Raw genomic sequence first — 16,862 nt, 5'->3', positions numbered from 1 at the left:
AGGTAAATCCCCTGCAAACAAATGTGGATAGGGAAATGAATTAAAATAAAAATAAAATAAATTAAAATTAACCAATATCAATTGGAGAGAGGTCTCATGGCAGAGAATCAGGCTTCATGTCATAGCAGAGAATCAGGCTTCACGTCACCCAACACTGGAACAGGCCATTGCCAGATATTTAGGCCCCGGCACCCAGACAGAGGAGAGAGGTCCCATAGCAGAGAATCAGGCTTCCAGTCATAGCAGAGAATCAGGCTTCCAGTCATAGCAGAGAATCAGGCTTCATGTCATAGCAGAGAATCAGGCTTCACGTCACCCACCACTGGAACAGGCCATTGTCAGATATTTAGGCCCCGGCACCCAGACAGAGGAGAGAGGTCCCATAGCAGAGAATCAGGCTTCATGTCATAGCAGAGAATCAGGCTTCAAGTCATAGCAGAGAATCAGGCTTCAAGTCATAGCAGAGAATCAGGCTTCATGTCATAGCAGAGAATCAGGCTTCACGTCACCCACCACTGGAACAGGCCATTTCTGCAAAGGAAGTAGCCACCACTCGAGTAGCGTGGGCTTTCACAAACTCAGGTGGCTCCGAACCCTGAGACACATAATAGGTTAATAATAGGACTGGTCGATAGTACGGGATCTCTGAGCAGGTCCAGGTCAGGGATCCTGGAAGTCGTTAGATCCTTTTACTCGTGCCTCTTGGGGAGGAGGGATCTGGATCGGGACAGGATGTCGGCTTTCCTGGCTGGGGTCACTCCTGAGTCAGGAGCTCACCTCTCTTTCGACGGTTTGGTAGAAGAGATCAGGAAGGAGGAAGTTATCCTGGCGGTGGAAGGGTTAGCTCTGAAAAAGTCGCCAGGCCCGGATGGCTTAACATCCGAGTTTTATAAGGCCTTTAAGGACTCTTTATGTCCCCTCTTGACTGAGGTATTCAATGAGTGTTTATCCTCGGGCACTCTGCCTCGGTCAATGAGGAGGTCAGCTCTAATCCTTCTATCAAAGGGTAAGGATCCGAGCCGTATTGAGAACTGGCGTCCCATAGCACTTCTTAATACGCACAGAAAGATTCTGGCCAAGATACTTTTTAATAGGCTGGTGAAATTTGCACCCCAACTCCTTTCGGTGGCTCAACATTGCTCGGTTCCAGGCCGCAGCACTTTTAGTGCTGTACTCGGTGTCCGAGAGGCAGTGGAGCAGAGTAGAGCAGGCTACTGGAGGGGGTACATGCTGTCCTTAGATCAAGCAAAGGCGTTTGATCGGGTGAACCATGAGTACCTCTGGTCGGTCCTTCTGAAGTATGGCCTGCCGGGGGGGTTTGTCGATTGGTTAAAGATCTTGTATGCGGGGGCAGAGAGTTTCCCGCTTGTGAACGGTTGGTCTGGCTGCTCTTTTGAGGTTGGGTCTGGCGTCCGCCAGGGTTGTCCTTTGTGCCCGCTTTTATACGTGTTCGCGATTGATCCCTTTCTTAAGCCGATCGATTGTGGACCGTTGGCGGGAGTCAGGATGGATCGGGCGGCGCCGGAAGCCACCCTGAGGGTAGTAGCGTACGCTGACGATGTCACCATTTTCGTATCCTCAAGAGGGGAGGCGGAGTACGTGATGTCTGAAGTGGATCGCTACTCTGAGGCATCAGGGTCCATGATCAATCGGGATAAGTGTGAGAGTCTCTGGCTGGGAAAGGGTGATCCAGTTTTTGATCTCCCGGACACCCTCCCAGGGCTCAAGTCGTCAGCCAAAGCCTTAGGCATCCATTTTGTCCATGGGGATTATCCCACTCAAAGTTGGAACGACAGGCTTAAGATCGCCGCTCAGAGGGTCGACCAGTGGAAGGGTTGGTCTTTGACCCTCAGGGAAAGGGTAAACCTGATCAAGGCCTACTTACTCCCTTTGCTTATCTATTTGGGTAGCGTGTGTATCTTGCCAGAGCCTCTCTGGACTCGGGTTTATAGTCTGTTCTTCCAGCTCTTATGGGGGAATAGACTGAACCTGATCAAGAGAGAAGTGACTTACCGCACGAGGAGACTAGGGGGGTTATCTATGGTCAACCTCTGGATGGAGAGGGCTTCTCCGTGGGTAGTCTCCTGCTGGGGGTGGTTTCGGCCTTTCTTCCAGGAATGGGAGACATGAGGGCAAGTGAAGGACTTACGTACGCCTCACGGATATCTTCCAACTTACGTCACCCCGATTCTGAAGGTGATCCGCCGGTGGAATTTGGAGGTGAGGGAGATCAGGACTCTGTCAAGGAGGTCCCTTGACGAGAGGGTCTTGTTGTCCCACTTCCAGAAGCCCCTGGCCCTCAGGGATTGCCCAAGCCGGGATCTAGACAAGGGGTTACAGTTGCTAAATTCTGCAAGGATCCCCTTGAAGTTTTGGGACTTGGCTTGGCGCTGCTTTCACGGGAGGCTGTGTGTGAGGGACAACTTGAAGTACAGGAACTCTGATGAAAGGGGTTGTCCCCGGGAGGAGTGTGGCTCCATACTGGAAAGTATGGATCACTTCCTGCTTCAGTGTCCCTTTAATACAGAGGTATACCAACGGGTGGGAGCTTCCATTGGCTGGCCTAGGCTAGCCAGCCTCTCCTACGCGGAGTGGGCCTATGGAGTGCTCAGAGACATTGGTAGAAGGGACTTGTGCACATGTTTTTTAGTTAGTATAGTGGTTAGGTTCTACACGTGGAATGCACGGTGCTTAGTTTCAACACAGCAGAAAGTCCTCCCAGTGGACGAGGTATGTAGGAACATTCTGGGTGACCTGGTGAAGGTGCGTTCTTTGGAGTATGAGAGACTGGGCACCAGTAGGGCCTCTCTTCTCTGGAGAGGCTTTGCTTTTAGCGTACCCTAGCCTAGTCATACGTTTCCTGGTGGTGGGCTGACGCTTTCACCGTAGATTTTTGTTTTGTGGGATGTTGAGCTTTGAAGAAAGGCTTACAGAGACTGAGCTTGGGCCTTCGGGTAGTTCTGTATATTAGAATATTTTGCAGTGTGTGTTAAATAGTTATGTTGTTTATGTTGTATTAGGATAGGATGAGTTGGGGCTAGTTAGGTTGGGTGGGTGAGGGAAGGGGTCTTTTATTTGTGCTTTTATGTGTTTTATGTGTGTTTTGAAGTGGGGAGGCCTGCATCTAGCCCTGGACTATGCGGACATGGGAGGACATGGGGCGAGGGGCTAGATGTGGGTGGTGGAGGTAGGGCTGGCCTCTATGCGGACACGAAAGAGACATGAGGCGGAGGTCAGCCTTGTGTGATGGGTGAAGGGTGATGGAGTAGGTAGTGGGGGTTAGGGCTAGATTAGGGAGGTAAAAAGGTTTGTTTTGCTTTATGTGATATATTAGTGATATATTAGTAAAAGGTAATATAATTAAAAAAATAAATAAATAATAAAAAAATAATAATAATAAATTGGTGATGGGAAAAAAAATATATATTTTTTGTTTGTTTTGTATTATTATCATTATTATTATTATTATTATTGTTTTATAAGCAAGTAGTCTTATTTGTGTTTTCGTTTTATTGACAAGTAGTCAAGTTTTTCTTTTTGGGTTTTACAGCTGAACCGGCTAAGTAAGTTTCATTTCTCTTTTAGCATTTGTATATAGTTTGTATATAGTTTTTATAGGGTATTGGTATGAATGTGAATATGAGTGAGACTGGGCCAGCTGAAAAGCTGTTCTGTTTGTTTTCTTGTTTGTAAAGTTTTGTATTTTTCTAATAAAAAAAGAGTTCCCATAGCAGAGAATCAGGCTTCATGTCATAGCAGAGAATCAGGCTTCATGTCACCCAACACTGGAACAGGCCATTGTCAGATATTTAGGCCCCAGCACCCAGACAGAGGAGAGAGGTCCCATAGCAGAGAATCAGGCTTCATGTCATAGCAGAGAATCAGGCTTCATGTCACCCAACACTGGAACAGGCCATTGTCAGATATTTAGGCCCCGGCACCCAGACAGAGGAGAGAGGTCCCATAGCAGAGATTCAGGCTTCATGTCATAGCAGAGAATCAGGCTTCATGTCACCCAACACTGGAACAGGCCACTGTAAGATATTTTTAGGCCCCGGCACCCAGACAGAGGAGAGGTTCATTCAACTTTGGGTTGCCCGCAATATAATGGTAAAATGAAAATAAAAAAAGGATTGAATGAGGAAGTGCCCTGGAGTACAATAATATATGGTTAAGGGGAGGTAGTTATAAATGTCTAATCTGCACAAGGGATGGACAGGTCCTGTGGGATCCATGCTTGGTTCATTTTTATGAACGTCAGCTTGTCCACATTGGCTGTAGACAGGCGGCTGCGTTTGTCTGTAATGACGCCCCCTGCCGTGCTGAATACACGTTCAGACAAAACACTGGCCGCCGGGCAGGCCAGCACCTCCAAGGCATAAAAGGCTAGCTCTGGCCACGTGGACAATTTGGAGACCCAGAAGTTGAATGGGGCTGAACCATCAGTCAGTACGTGGAGGGGTGTGCACACGTACTGTTCCACCATGTTAGTGAAATGTTGCCTCCTGCTAACACGTTCCGTATCAGGTGGTGGTGCAGTTAGCTGTGGCGTGGTGACAAAACTTTTCCACATCTCTGCCATGCTAACCCTGCCCTCAGAGGAGCTGGCCGTGACACAGCTGCATTGGCGACCTCTTGCTCCTCCTCTGCCTTCGCCTTGGGCTTCCACTTGTTCCCCTGTGACATTTGGGAATGCTCTCAGTAGCGCGTCTACCAACGTGCGCTTGTACTCGCGCATCTTCCTATCACGCTCCAGTGCAGGAAGTAAGGTGGGCACATTGTCTTTGTACCGGGGATCCAGCAGGGTGGCAACCCAGTAGTCCGCACACGTTAAAATGTGGGAAACTCTGCTGTTGTTGCGCAGGCACTGCAGTATGTAGTCGCTCATGTGTGCCAGGCTGTCCTCTGTGGGAGGTGTATCGTCATCGTCCTGCGTTTCCCCCCAGCCACGCACCAGTGATGAGCCCGAGCTGTGTTGGGTGCCACCCCGCTGTGAACATGCTTCATCCTCATCCTCCTCCACCTCCTGTAGTGGGCCCTGGCTGGCCACATTTGTACCTGGCCTCTGCTGTTGCAAAAAACCTCCCTCTGAGTCACTTCGAAGAGACTGGCCTGAAAGTGCTAAAAATGACCCCTCTTCCTCCTCCTCCTCCTCCTCCTGGGCCACCTCCTCTTCCATCATCGCCCTAAGTGTTTTCTCAAGGAGACATAGAAGTGGTATTGTAACGCTGATAACGGCGTCATCGCCACTGGCCATGTTGGTGGAGTACTCGAAACAGCGCAACAGGGCACACAGGTCTCGCATGGAGGCCCAGTCATTGGTGGTGAAGTGGTGCTGTTCCGCAGTGTGACTGACCCGTGCGTGCTGCAGCTGAAACTCCACTATGGCCTGCTGCTGCTCGCACAGTCTGTCCAGCATGTGCAAGGTGGAGTTCCACCTGGTGGGCACGTCGCATATGAGGCGGTGAGCGGGAAGGCCGAAGTTACGCTGTAGCGCAGACAGGCGAGCAGCGGCAGGATGTGAACGCCGGAAGCGCGCACAGACGGCCCGCACTTTATGCAGCAGCTCTGACATGTCAGGGTAGTTGTGAATGAACTTCTGCACCACCAAATTCAGCACATGCGCCAGGCAAGGGATGTGCGTCAAACCGGCTAGTCCCAGAGCTGCAACGAGATTTCGCCCATTATCGCACACCACCAGGCCGGGCTTGAGGCTCACCGGCAGCAACCACTCGTCGTTCTGTTGTTCTATACCCTGCCACAACTCCTGTGCGGTGTGAGGCCTGTCCCCCAAACATAGTATTCAGAATGGCCTGCTGACGTTTACCCCGGGCTGTGCTGAAGTTGGTGGTGAAGGTGTGTGGCTGACTGGATGAGCAGGTGGAAGAAGAGGAGGAGGCAACAGGAGGCAAAGAATGTTGCCCTGCGATCCTTGGCGGCAGAAGGAGGTGCGCCAAACAGCTCTTCGCCTGGGGCCCAGCCACCACTACATTTACCCAGTGTGTAGTTAGGGAGATATAGCGTCCCTGGCCGTGCTTACTGGTCCACGTATCTGTGGTTAGGTGGACCTTGCCACAGATGGCGTTGCACAGTGCACACTTGATTTTATCGGATACTTGGTTGTGCAGGGAAGGCACGTCTCTCTTGGAGAAGTAGTGGCGGCTGGGAACAACATACTGTGGGACAGCAAGCGACATGAGCTGTTTGAAGCTGTCTGTGTTCACCAGCCTGAATGACAGCATTTCATAGGCCAGTAGTTTAGAAATGCTGGCATTCAGGGCCAGGGATCGAGGGTGGCTAGGTGGGAATTTACGCTTTCTCTCAAATGTTTGTGAGATGGAGAGCTGAACGCTGCCGTGTGACATGGTTGAGATGCTTGGTGAAGGAGGTGGTGGTGTTGGTGGTACATCCTCTGTTTGCTGGGCGGCAGGTGCCAAGTTCCTCCAGAGGCGGAGGAAGAGGCCGAGGCAGCAGCAGAAGAGGTAGCAGGGGGAGCCTGAGTGAGTTCCTTGTTTTTAAGGTGTTTACTCCACTGCAGTTCATGCTTGTCATGCAGGTTGTGCTAAGGTTCAGAACGTTAATGCTTCGCTTCAGGCTCTGATGGCACAGCATGCAAACCACTCGGGTCTTGTCGTCAGCACATTGTTTGAAGAACTGCCACGCCAGGGAACTCCTTGAAGCTGCCTTTGGGGTGCTCGTTCCCAGATGGCGGTGGCCAGTAGCAGACGGACTCTCTTGGCAGCGGGTGTTCTGCTTTTGCCCACTGCTCCCTCTTTTGCTACGCTGTTGGCTCGGTCTCATCACTGCCTCTTCCTCTGAATTCTGAAAGTCAGTGGCACGACCTTCATTCCATGTGGGGTCTAGGAGCTCATCGTCCCCTGCATCGTCTTCCACCCAGTCTTCCTCCCTGACCTCCTGTTCAGTCTGCACACTGCAGAAAGACGCAGCAGTTGGCACCTGTGTTTCGTCATCATCAGAGACGTGCTGAGGTGGTATTCCCATGTCCTCATCATCAGGAAACATAAGTGGTTGTGCATCAGTGCATTCTATGTCTTCCACCGCTGGGGAAGGGCTAGGTGGATGCCCTTGGGAAACCCTGGCAGCAGAGTCTTCCAACAGCATAAGAGACTGCTGCATAACTTGAGGCTCAGACAGTTTCCCTGATATGCATGGGGGTGATGTGACAGACTGATGGGCTTGGTTTTCAGGCGCCATCTGTGCGCTTTCTGCAGAAGACTGGGTGGGAGATAATGTGAACGTGCTGGATCCACTGTCGGCCACCCAATTGACTAATGCCTGTACCTGCTCAGGCCTTACCATCCTTCGAACGGCATTGGGCCCCACCAAATATCGCTGTAAATTCTGGCGGCTACTGGGACCTGAGGTAGTTGGTTCACTAGGACATGTGGCTGTGGCAGAACGGCCACGTCCTCTCCCAGCACCAGAGGGTCCACTAACACCACCACGACCATGTCCGCGTCCCTTACTAGATGTTTTCCTCATTGTTACCGTTCACCACAATAAGAAAAAAATTATTTGGCCCAATGTATTGAATTCAAATTCAGGCCTTTTTTTACAGGCACCTAACACTATCTGGCTATCTATTTAGGTACCGTATTACACTAATACAGGCACAGCAGTAACGACAGATTTAGCTGAATATAAATTGTAGGCCTAGTATTTAGGCCCTGGATGACAGGTATACGTTTACGGACAGAATTGGAAATGCACGGTAGCGTGTGAAGTTATTGAGGATGACCCTATCCGCACCTTCAATCCAATATACCCTTTTATGGATAATTTAAACTTGGCCTGATACAGCAGAAAACAATTATTTAGGGAATTGCTAAGTTGGGAATTGTATTCAACCCAGAACAAAAACTGCTTCGGCAGACAGTATTACAATTGGCTAGCCACAGCTGAAACACCAGATTTAGGGTACTGCTATTTTGGCAATTGTATTTTACCCCTCAATAAAATAGCAAGCACAACCAAGCCCCTGATGTAGGATATAGCAAAAAAAACAACACTATTGATGGTTAAAAATGGACTTGGTGGCAGCTTGTTCTGGCGCACCACAAGACACAAAATGGCCACCGATCACCCCAGAAAAAAGTGACTGAAAAACGCTCTGGGCAGCCTTAAAACAGTGAGCAATTGAATAGCAGAGGTTGTATGATACACAGCTGTATATCGATCACTTCAGTAAATAAATCACTGCCTATTCTGCAGCTGCATCCTATCCCTACACTGATCAGAGCAGAGTGACGTGCAGCGCTACGTGACTCCAGCTTAAATAGAGGCTGGGTCACATGCTGCACTGGCCAATCACGAAAATGTTCGGGTTCGTGTTACGGACACCCCAAAATTCGGTACGAACCCGAACTATACAGTTCGGGTTCGCTCATTCCTAATTTCCACCTGTCCACGGGGAGGGGGGGGGGGTGTCAGACTACCCCATCTGTGCCACTGTTAGGATTAAAGGAAAACCAATTATCATTAGAAATTAACGATTCCATTCTAACCCTCCCCCCTCTGTGGAGAAGTAGGCTAGTTCCACTTCCTGCAGGAAGGGTGGGGACCAGTTATAGTTAGTCTAGCTCAGGGATGGGCAAACTGCGGCTCTCCAGCTGTTTTAAAACTACAAATCCCATCATGCCCTGCTGTAGGCTGATAGATGTAGGCAGACTGGGAAGTTGTTTTACAACAGCTGGAGAACCGCAGTTTGCCCATCCCAAGTCTAGCTTACCCCCTGCTAGGGGAAGGGTGTACCGGAGCAAGTCTCTGCTGGACATGCCCACGCCAGTCAGAGCACCTTAAGCTCTGCTGGCCATGGAGGCCAAAGCTAAAAGCCTCAGAAGCCAGGAGGAAAGTTCCCTGGCATAACCCTAAGTCAGACCAAAGAGAGAAGTGCAGCATGCAGAAGCAACAGAATATTAAGCAAGCCTGTCAGTACAGCAGAGAAAAAGCAAACAGAGTTATTGAGCAAGCCTGCCAGTTTAATGCTAAAGCCTGCTGGGACCAAAACAAAGCCTACAGTTTGAGAATGTTTATTCAAGTAAAGCTGCTGTTCAACTACATACAAGGTCTGGACTCAATCTTTTTTTCAAATCTCTCAATCATTACCCCTATGTATTGCTTCAGAGCCAAAGCCTGGGGTCCAGCCGTATCCAGGTAGGAGCACCATGAGACACAGACATTTTAGGCCGCACTATACCACTCAGCATTCCTACACCTGGGACACGTTTTATATATAGAGGGCCCTAGGGGGAGGCACCCTTTGCACTGGTGCTAGGGACATAACTGGGGGGGGGGGGGGGGGGGGAGAGAGAGAAGAGATGGTGGCAAGCTTATGATACTGTTAATGCTACGTTAGCTGCCAGAAGCCCTACAACCACCATCAATGCAAGGTTAGAAAGTGAGCTTTCTAACCATCTTTTCAGGACTTTCTTTAGAGCCCTAAAAAAAAATTCAGTCCAGCATTTAATTGCCCTGCACCTGCTCGGGACCTAGTTCTAGCTAATCATCACTTGATCTTCTCTCAGGGTCATCATTTTCAAAACCTTCCTGTTAGTTACCTTCACCTCTGCAAAGAATGTTAGTAAGCTACAAGCTTACAGCAACTTAAGACATGGTCTAATTTTTCAAGCCATTATTGCTTCCTTTCCTAAGGTTTCATCAACAAAGAACATTACCCAGATTTGTTTCGTTTCCAGCTCCACAAGGCTAGGAACAGGAGGAATGGCACAAACTTGATGGTGGAAGAGCTCTCAACGCATCCAAAAGACAGATACCATTATTTCTTCAGTATCAATGGGCCAATAAGATCCAGAAGGCAACTATGCCACTAGCTTGGTCTATAAAGGAAACTTAAGAAATGCTACAATCATCTTTAGCCTCCTCTTCATGTCTCACTATCTGCTCCACTGCCCCTTCATGTACTGAACTGGGGCATATTCACACTGTTGCCACATGGTCAATAGCGTTACTCATCATGAAACATTAAAGGCTATACTTATCACTGCAAAAGGCTCTAAATTTGGCAGTGGCTATAACTGCATCTTCTATCCCACACCACTTAAAGGGAGTCTCAACAACTTTTCACATTCTACACTGCTTTATAGCCTTCTTAAACACAGGTACCTTTGCTAAAGCTGTAAAAACAAGGTTTTAATGGTATGCAAATGAGGATTCGCAAGTGCCTAGAGGTGGCGTTCTAGCTAAGTGCCCAGGGCCATCAGTGTTTTGCGCTCCTAACTCCTCCCCCGCCTTGTCTGGCCAGCCCTGTAGTCATCCTCTCCAGCTCCCAAGCGTGCACAATTCACCACTGGGTCCGGGCATGTGCACTGCAATAACCACTGAGGGCATCAGCTTTGTGTGCATGCGCACTGCTGTTATAGTAGTATTCCTCATAAAAAGTATGACTAGTATTCTTTTGTAGTGTTTTCATCCCTGTCTGAGTTTCCCAGAGTGCTCCAGGAGACTACAAAATAGATAGCTGCATGTGAAGGTGTCTTTCCATTGTAGTTTATAGGAGTTGCTGTTTTTGTAACTTGTAAAAACCAACAAAAAAAAAAAACTTAATTCCTCAGCCAGGCAGGAACTATGCCAAGTTTTTATTGCTTCCCTCGTGAATAGTCCAGTTTGACGATTTGGACCAATAACTGTTGTACACCCGTGTTCTAAGTGAGCGATACTAACACTACTAACCCATTACGTGTACTCAGAGCCAGAGTAAATATTTAAAAAAACACGACACTGAAGCAAACTTATGAATTTACCAGACAAAGAAAATATGTATTCATCTGAACAATGTAGATAAACAAAAGTTTATACAAAAATAGTTTTTACAGTTAATTACAATCTACTTAGCAGTAGAGAAGGAAAAAAAGGCAGACAATAACAATAACACATCTGACGAAGTCTGTTTTATTACTTCAAATGTGAATGGTAAAAAATGTCCAGCACAGCTGTCGTATTTAAAAAAAAAAAAAAAGGAGAATTTACTACAATAAGTACTACGATTCTAGTGTAATAAACAGATGAACCTGATGTCGTTGAATGACATTATATGCGATCAGTGTACAGTACACATCTTATGAAGACCCGTAAAGCAAAGAACTACTTCTGAAAACTTATTGAATACAGAATATACACTTCAAAGCTTAAGCTTCTTTCTTCTCCCCCCTCTGCCATCTGGAGCACCATCCATTTTTCGTTTCTGAGCCTGCAACAAGAAGTTACATTGAACATTATGATTCATGGCTTCCAGTAACAGGACTGTAAAATGTAAATGGCATGCAAGTCTGTTCACATGGGCAGCAAGTTAAGAATTACCAGGTGGCCTTAAGCCCAACACTTTAAATATACGAGACATCAAGGATGCAGCCACAAGGTTCTCACAACGCTATAGTTGCATAAAGAACTATAAGCAGTGCTAGAGCATGCCAATACTACCAAACGCCACAATTCTAATTTTGCCTGCTCTAGTGACAGATCTGTATTACTTATACAACATGGCCACTTGCAGCTTTTATCAAGCCAAGGTAAGCAAACTAAAAACAGATTTATACAGCTTCCAAAGAATGTGAAGTACATTGCAGCTATGTAACCGGAAGTAAGGGACTAAAACTTGCAGAAAAACTGAAATCTTTCACAGCCACAATATAAAATAAGTACAGAATTTAGAACCCAAAAAATTATATTCTTGATTTTTAAAAAAAACAAACAAAAAAAACACTTACTGAAGAACTCTTTGGACCACGTTTCTTTTTCTCAGCTTTTTCCTTCTCCTCCAATTCAAGGTTTTCCCTTTCAATTAAAGTGATCAGAGTATTGCATCTTCTTTGTAGTTCCTATATATTAAGCAAACAAGTTTATGTACTTCAGACAACTTTTCATCCAACGTGTTCAACCCTTTTATGCAAGGAACCAAGAGGAACCTCCTCTAGCAGTAAACTGGTTAGGTTTTCATATTTATCTTTCATAAACTCCTTTCATCTGGGAGAGAAGCTCAAAAAAGGTGTTCACGACAAAAGGTAAAAGCAGTTTAGCAAATTCAATTGTGTTTTTGCATACAGGGTCACTAACGTATACATTTGAAGATTTCCAGAAAAGGCTCACCATTGCAGTCCTTGATTTCAGGAACCAGTCAAATCTGAACTGAGGACAGTTCCTAATGCACTGCCTGAGTTCATCATACACATTTTCTTTATCAAAACCAAGTTTGTGCAGCATGCAGATAAGAAAACGATCTTCTTCCTCTGTGTAATTTTTGCCCTTGTTGGTGCCATAAGATATCCTCAACTGATGAAAGGGCGCCTTGTATCGACCAATCTAAAAAAAAAAAAAAAAAAAAAAAGTCATACACCACATTCTGGCCACAAGATCCAGGTAGTAAGAAAACGCCCGATTACCTTTGTGTCCAATGCTTTCTTTATGCTTATTCTCCTCTGTATCCTTGCTTCTCCCCTTTCTATTTGGGCCATGATCTTCTCTATGTCTTGGAGCTCATTACATCTTTCCCAAAACACAGCTGAAAGACAAGCAAAGAAAAACCTTGATTATGTAATTGCCTTTATAAAACATCCGTCTGGGCTCTTATCTACTGATCTCTTCATAATTCCCACAGGTTCATCTTTTCATACCTCTGCAAGGTATTCAACAAGGCTGGTGAAATGCTAGTGTAAAAGCATTAACAATAATTACAAATAAAGTAACATTTCTCTGCATAAATTGAGTCTGTCACCTATTTTTCAATATTATAACTACCATCAATGTTAATCAGTATGTTGATAAGCATTGGAAACATACATTTAAGTCTTTTGTGTGTTATTTCAATCTCCAGGAACAGTAGATTTATTCCTTTGGAAAACAGCTCCCAGCTGGACGGGCTTTCCTTTGCAAAGTTCCTAGAAAGGCCAGTCTTCCCTGCTTTACACTCCGTCCCTAACCTACCAAAAGCTCCCTCTCCCCTGCCATCACTCCAATGCAGATCCAAATCTCATGCAGGCACAGTGTGGTGTGCTTCTGGCACCTGGCCATTACAATCCCTTCTGTGGGTGAGCGCCTTAGGGAGCTGTTGTGCGCATGCACTGTGGCTTAGGCTTCTGGAGAATGGCTTACTCCCAGTTGGCTGTAAAAAGCATAAGATTTGGATCTGCATCAAGGGTGATGCCAGGGGAGACGGGAGGAAGCCTTCGGGAGGCTGGGTGAAGAGCCGAAAGCAGGAAAGCCTGCCCAGATGGGCACTTGGGAATCAAAGAAATGTGCTTTTCCTGGGCATTGAAATAACACACAGGAAAATGTTTAGAATGCTTATAAAACTTTCTGATGGCCACTCGATAGTTATAGTGAAAAACAAGAGACTCCCTTTAAGTACTGAAAAGATAGTATTTAACACAAGTTGCAACCTCACTGACTGATGGCTGCTGTGTAGCTGCCTATATTCACAGTGGTTGTCAAACATCTTAAGGAATAGAGCAGACAAATACACATTAATCCCATGTGCAATAACCTAGCAGCAATTAAAGGGCTTCTGTCACCCCACTAAAGTCAGTTTTTTTTAGGGCTAGTTAAATTACTTATCCTGCGATATATGAAAATATAATGCTCTTACTTACTTTGATTCAGCAGTTTCTTCTAAAAACGAACTTTTATCATATGTAAATTAGGTCTCTACCAGCAAGTAGGGCGGCTACTTGCTGGTAGCAGCTGCAGAAAACCACCCTCTCGTCGTGTTGATTGACAGGGCCAGCCGGGATCTCCTCCCCTGGCCAGCCCTGTCGGCATTTCAAAAATCGCGCGCCTGTGTTCATTTGGCGCAGGCGCTCTGAGATGAGGAGGCTTGCCTCCTCAGAACTCCCTCAGTGCGCCTGCGCCGATGACATCACCGAAATAGAAGACGTCATCGGCGCAGGCGCACTGAGGGAGTGCTGAGGAGGCGAGCCTCCTCATCTCAGAGCGCCTGCGCCGAATGAACACAGGCGCGCGATTTTTGAAATGCCGACAGGGCTGGCCAGGGGAGGAGATCCCGGCTGGCCCTGTCAATCAACACGACGAGAGGGTGGTTTTCTGCAGCTGCTACCAGCAAGTAGCCGCCCTACTTGCTGGTAGAGACCTAATTTACATATTATAAAAGTTCATTTTTAGAAGAAACTGCTGAATCAAAGTAAGAGCATTATATTTTCATATATCGCAGTATAAGTAATTTAACTAGCCCAAAAAAAAAAAAAGACTTTAGTGGGGTGACAGAAGCCCTTTAAACATGCGACAGATTTACTTTAATAGCAATAAACACATGGGATAAAAAAATAAAAGCAATACCAGAGTAGAAATAAAAAGGTCAACCAGGGTTTTCTGGGATTTTAATATTCATCTATCCACAGGATAGGTTATCAATATCAGATCAGCGGGGATCCAACACTCGACACCTGCCTTCCCTTTGTTGTTTGCCTGCTCGCAAACATCGCAGCGGCGACCAGGTGTAATTACAAGACGACATCCCATTCACTTCTATGGTAATGGCTCCTTCCTATACACTGGAATAGGAAGAGTAGTGAATGGGATGGCTTGCCATTGCAGCGGTGAGCAGGTAAACCATGATGGGAAGACAGCACTCACATGGAGCGCAGCCTTCTCTTCAAGTTGCCGATGGCAGGGATACAGTGTGTCGGACCCCCACCGATCTGATATTAATAACCTATCTTGGAAAAACCATTTAAGCAGCAGCAACTTAATAGAAGCGGTGGAGGGAAAATAATTACCTGAATACTCCATTACATCATCAGGAGTCTTGCCTTCTACTTCACGGGCAATGTTTTCAATGTCATCTCTTCCCCATTTTTCATTAGCTTTAATAAACTGATTGAAATCTCTCTTGTTCCAATTGGTGAAGCCCTTTAAGAGAAAAATCAGTTTACACAGATGCCGTATCCCATGGGTCACACTTATAAACAAGGCATGCCACTGTGGCATGTTTGCCACCCACATCCCATTCAATAAATGATCCAGTCCAAAAGACAGAATTATAAAGATTTTTCTTCAGGAAGTATTCTCCTAAGAGCCAGTGGTGATGGAACAGAAACCAGAGCCACCATCACCACAAAGCATGGTTTTCGGAATTGCTTTCACTGAAAACTCTCACTATGGTGCCTATAATCGCCACAGGTTTTACATGCAGTGTTCAGGGCACACCAGTATCCGACTTCCTCACACACCTGTGTTAGCAGCTTCTCCTTTTCTTCTAGCTCTTCATCATTAAGTGGTTCTGCTTCGTCAATTTTTAACTGTTCCTCCTTTTGCACCTGGGCTGCATTAGGCAATTCTGGATTGCGAGGCACCTGAGGAAGCAGAAAATAGTAAAATAGTGCAACAGCATTTCATTTTGACAAAAACCGATAAGACTTGATAGACAAAAATTTAAGAGGTACCTTATATCCAATGGTTTTTCTATAATATAGAATTTCTTTTTCCAGCAACTCAAACAATCGTGGAGGGAAGAACTGGAAGTCCTGAACACTGGGCTGCTTTGGGGGACGTGGAGCCTAAAATTAAAAACAAAATACATAAAACAGACCTGCAGGATGCTTGGCACACATGATGGCACTTCACATAGAGTCGCAAAAAAGAACCAAGTAGATACATACTTTTGGTATTTTGGGCTCACTGACACGAAGTGCTTCTCTAAAATAGGCATCCACAGCATAGTTTGCCTTTCTTTCACGTTTTGGTGGCTCAATCCACTCAGTAAATGCCATCTAGGAAATAAAAAATAAAAATAAGTTAATTTTTTTTTATGCTACATCCATTGACCCTCTCTCCACACAAACATTTTTTTCCACAGAAAATTACATAAGGCTACTTTCACACTGGCGTTTTGGCTTTCCGTTTGTGAGATCCGTTCAGGGCTCTCAAAAGCGGTCCAAAACGGATCAGGAAAAGGATCCGCTCAGAATGCATCAGTTTGCCTCCATTCAGTAACCATTCCGCTCTGCCGTGCACCTGACGAAGCAGAGGCAAACGGATCCGTCCTGGCACACAATGTAAGTCAATGGGGACGGATCCGTTTTCTGACACAATAGAAAACTGATCTGTCCCCCATTGACTTTAAATGGTGTTCAAGACTGATCAGTCATGACTATAGAAGACCTAATACAACCGGATCCGTTCATGACGGAGGCATACGGTTGTATTGTAACAGAAGCGTTTTTGCAGATACATGATGGATCCGCAAAAAAAGCTATTGTGAAAGTAGCCTTAGTTGTATTAATCCTCACAGACAACCAGCCACATCGTTTAAGTTACTGTTAAAGATGGCTGGTTTCAAAATTATTATACAGATACCAAAAAAAAAATATTACCTTTTGCTTTTCTCTGTAATCTTCACCTTCAAAGTTATACACACTGGACTCCGTATCCACAGTGAAGTTTCTCAGTGAACTTTCACCCATGTTTGAAAGTTTCTCTTTGAGTTCTGCCGTCTAGGTTGGGAAAATCCAAATCATAACAGATGTTGAAAACAAATTTTAGTAAAATCATTTAAGCATACAACACTTGAACGTTGAAGACATGCGCATACCTTCCTTTCTCCCCTTTCCAAGATGGCATCTATATCTTCATCAGTGATTTCACTGTCCTTTGAGGCAAACACGTGTGTGGCTCCATGTCGAATCATCTGCAGCATTTCATCCTTCCCTAGCTTATTCAAGTTCTGGTCCACCAACCTTCCTGTTTTAAATATATTGGATTAATTAGACACAGCTTTAAAAAAAAAAAAAAAATTATAATAATAGATGACCATATCCGATTACATATCAGTAGGGAAGATTGGAACAATTTCTCCTGAACTCTGTGTATGAGGC

The 16,862-nt window shown here is 45.9% G+C and overlaps 1 protein-coding gene across 2 annotated transcripts in view; it reads right to left on the bottom strand.

Annotated features, from left to right (window-relative positions):
• Nucleotides 1-10,772: 10,772 nt before the first annotated feature.
• SMARCA5 (SWI/SNF related, matrix associated, actin dependent regulator of chromatin, subfamily a, member 5) overlaps nucleotides 10,773-16,862 on the bottom strand; it is a 38,014-nt gene continuing 31,924 nt past the window's right edge. For both annotated transcript variants that reach the window (XM_040418502.1, XM_040418501.1), the window contains 10 exons: nucleotides 16,580-16,728; nucleotides 16,362-16,481; nucleotides 15,648-15,758; nucleotides 15,432-15,545; nucleotides 15,219-15,341; nucleotides 14,766-14,898; nucleotides 12,417-12,535; nucleotides 12,124-12,336; nucleotides 11,745-11,855; nucleotides 10,773-11,227 (listed from right to left, as the gene is read on the bottom strand). In XM_040418502.1, the coding sequence (XP_040274436.1) occupies nucleotides 11,159-11,227; nucleotides 11,745-11,855; nucleotides 12,124-12,336; nucleotides 12,417-12,535; nucleotides 14,766-14,898; nucleotides 15,219-15,341; nucleotides 15,432-15,545; nucleotides 15,648-15,758; nucleotides 16,362-16,481; nucleotides 16,580-16,728 (1,262 nt within the window). In that variant the 3' untranslated portion in view covers nucleotides 10,773-11,158. The remainder of the gene's footprint in view (nucleotides 11,228-11,744; nucleotides 11,856-12,123; nucleotides 12,337-12,416; nucleotides 12,536-14,765; nucleotides 14,899-15,218; nucleotides 15,342-15,431; nucleotides 15,546-15,647; nucleotides 15,759-16,361; nucleotides 16,482-16,579; nucleotides 16,729-16,862) is intronic.

Source organism: Bufo bufo, chromosome 2 (genome assembly GCF_905171765.1).
Source record: "Bufo bufo chromosome 2, aBufBuf1.1, whole genome shotgun sequence".
NCBI lineage: Eukaryota > Metazoa > Chordata > Amphibia > Anura > Bufonidae > Bufo > Bufo bufo.
Note: the sequence above shows the minus strand (reverse complement) of the source record. Positions and strands in the feature narration are given on the sequence as shown.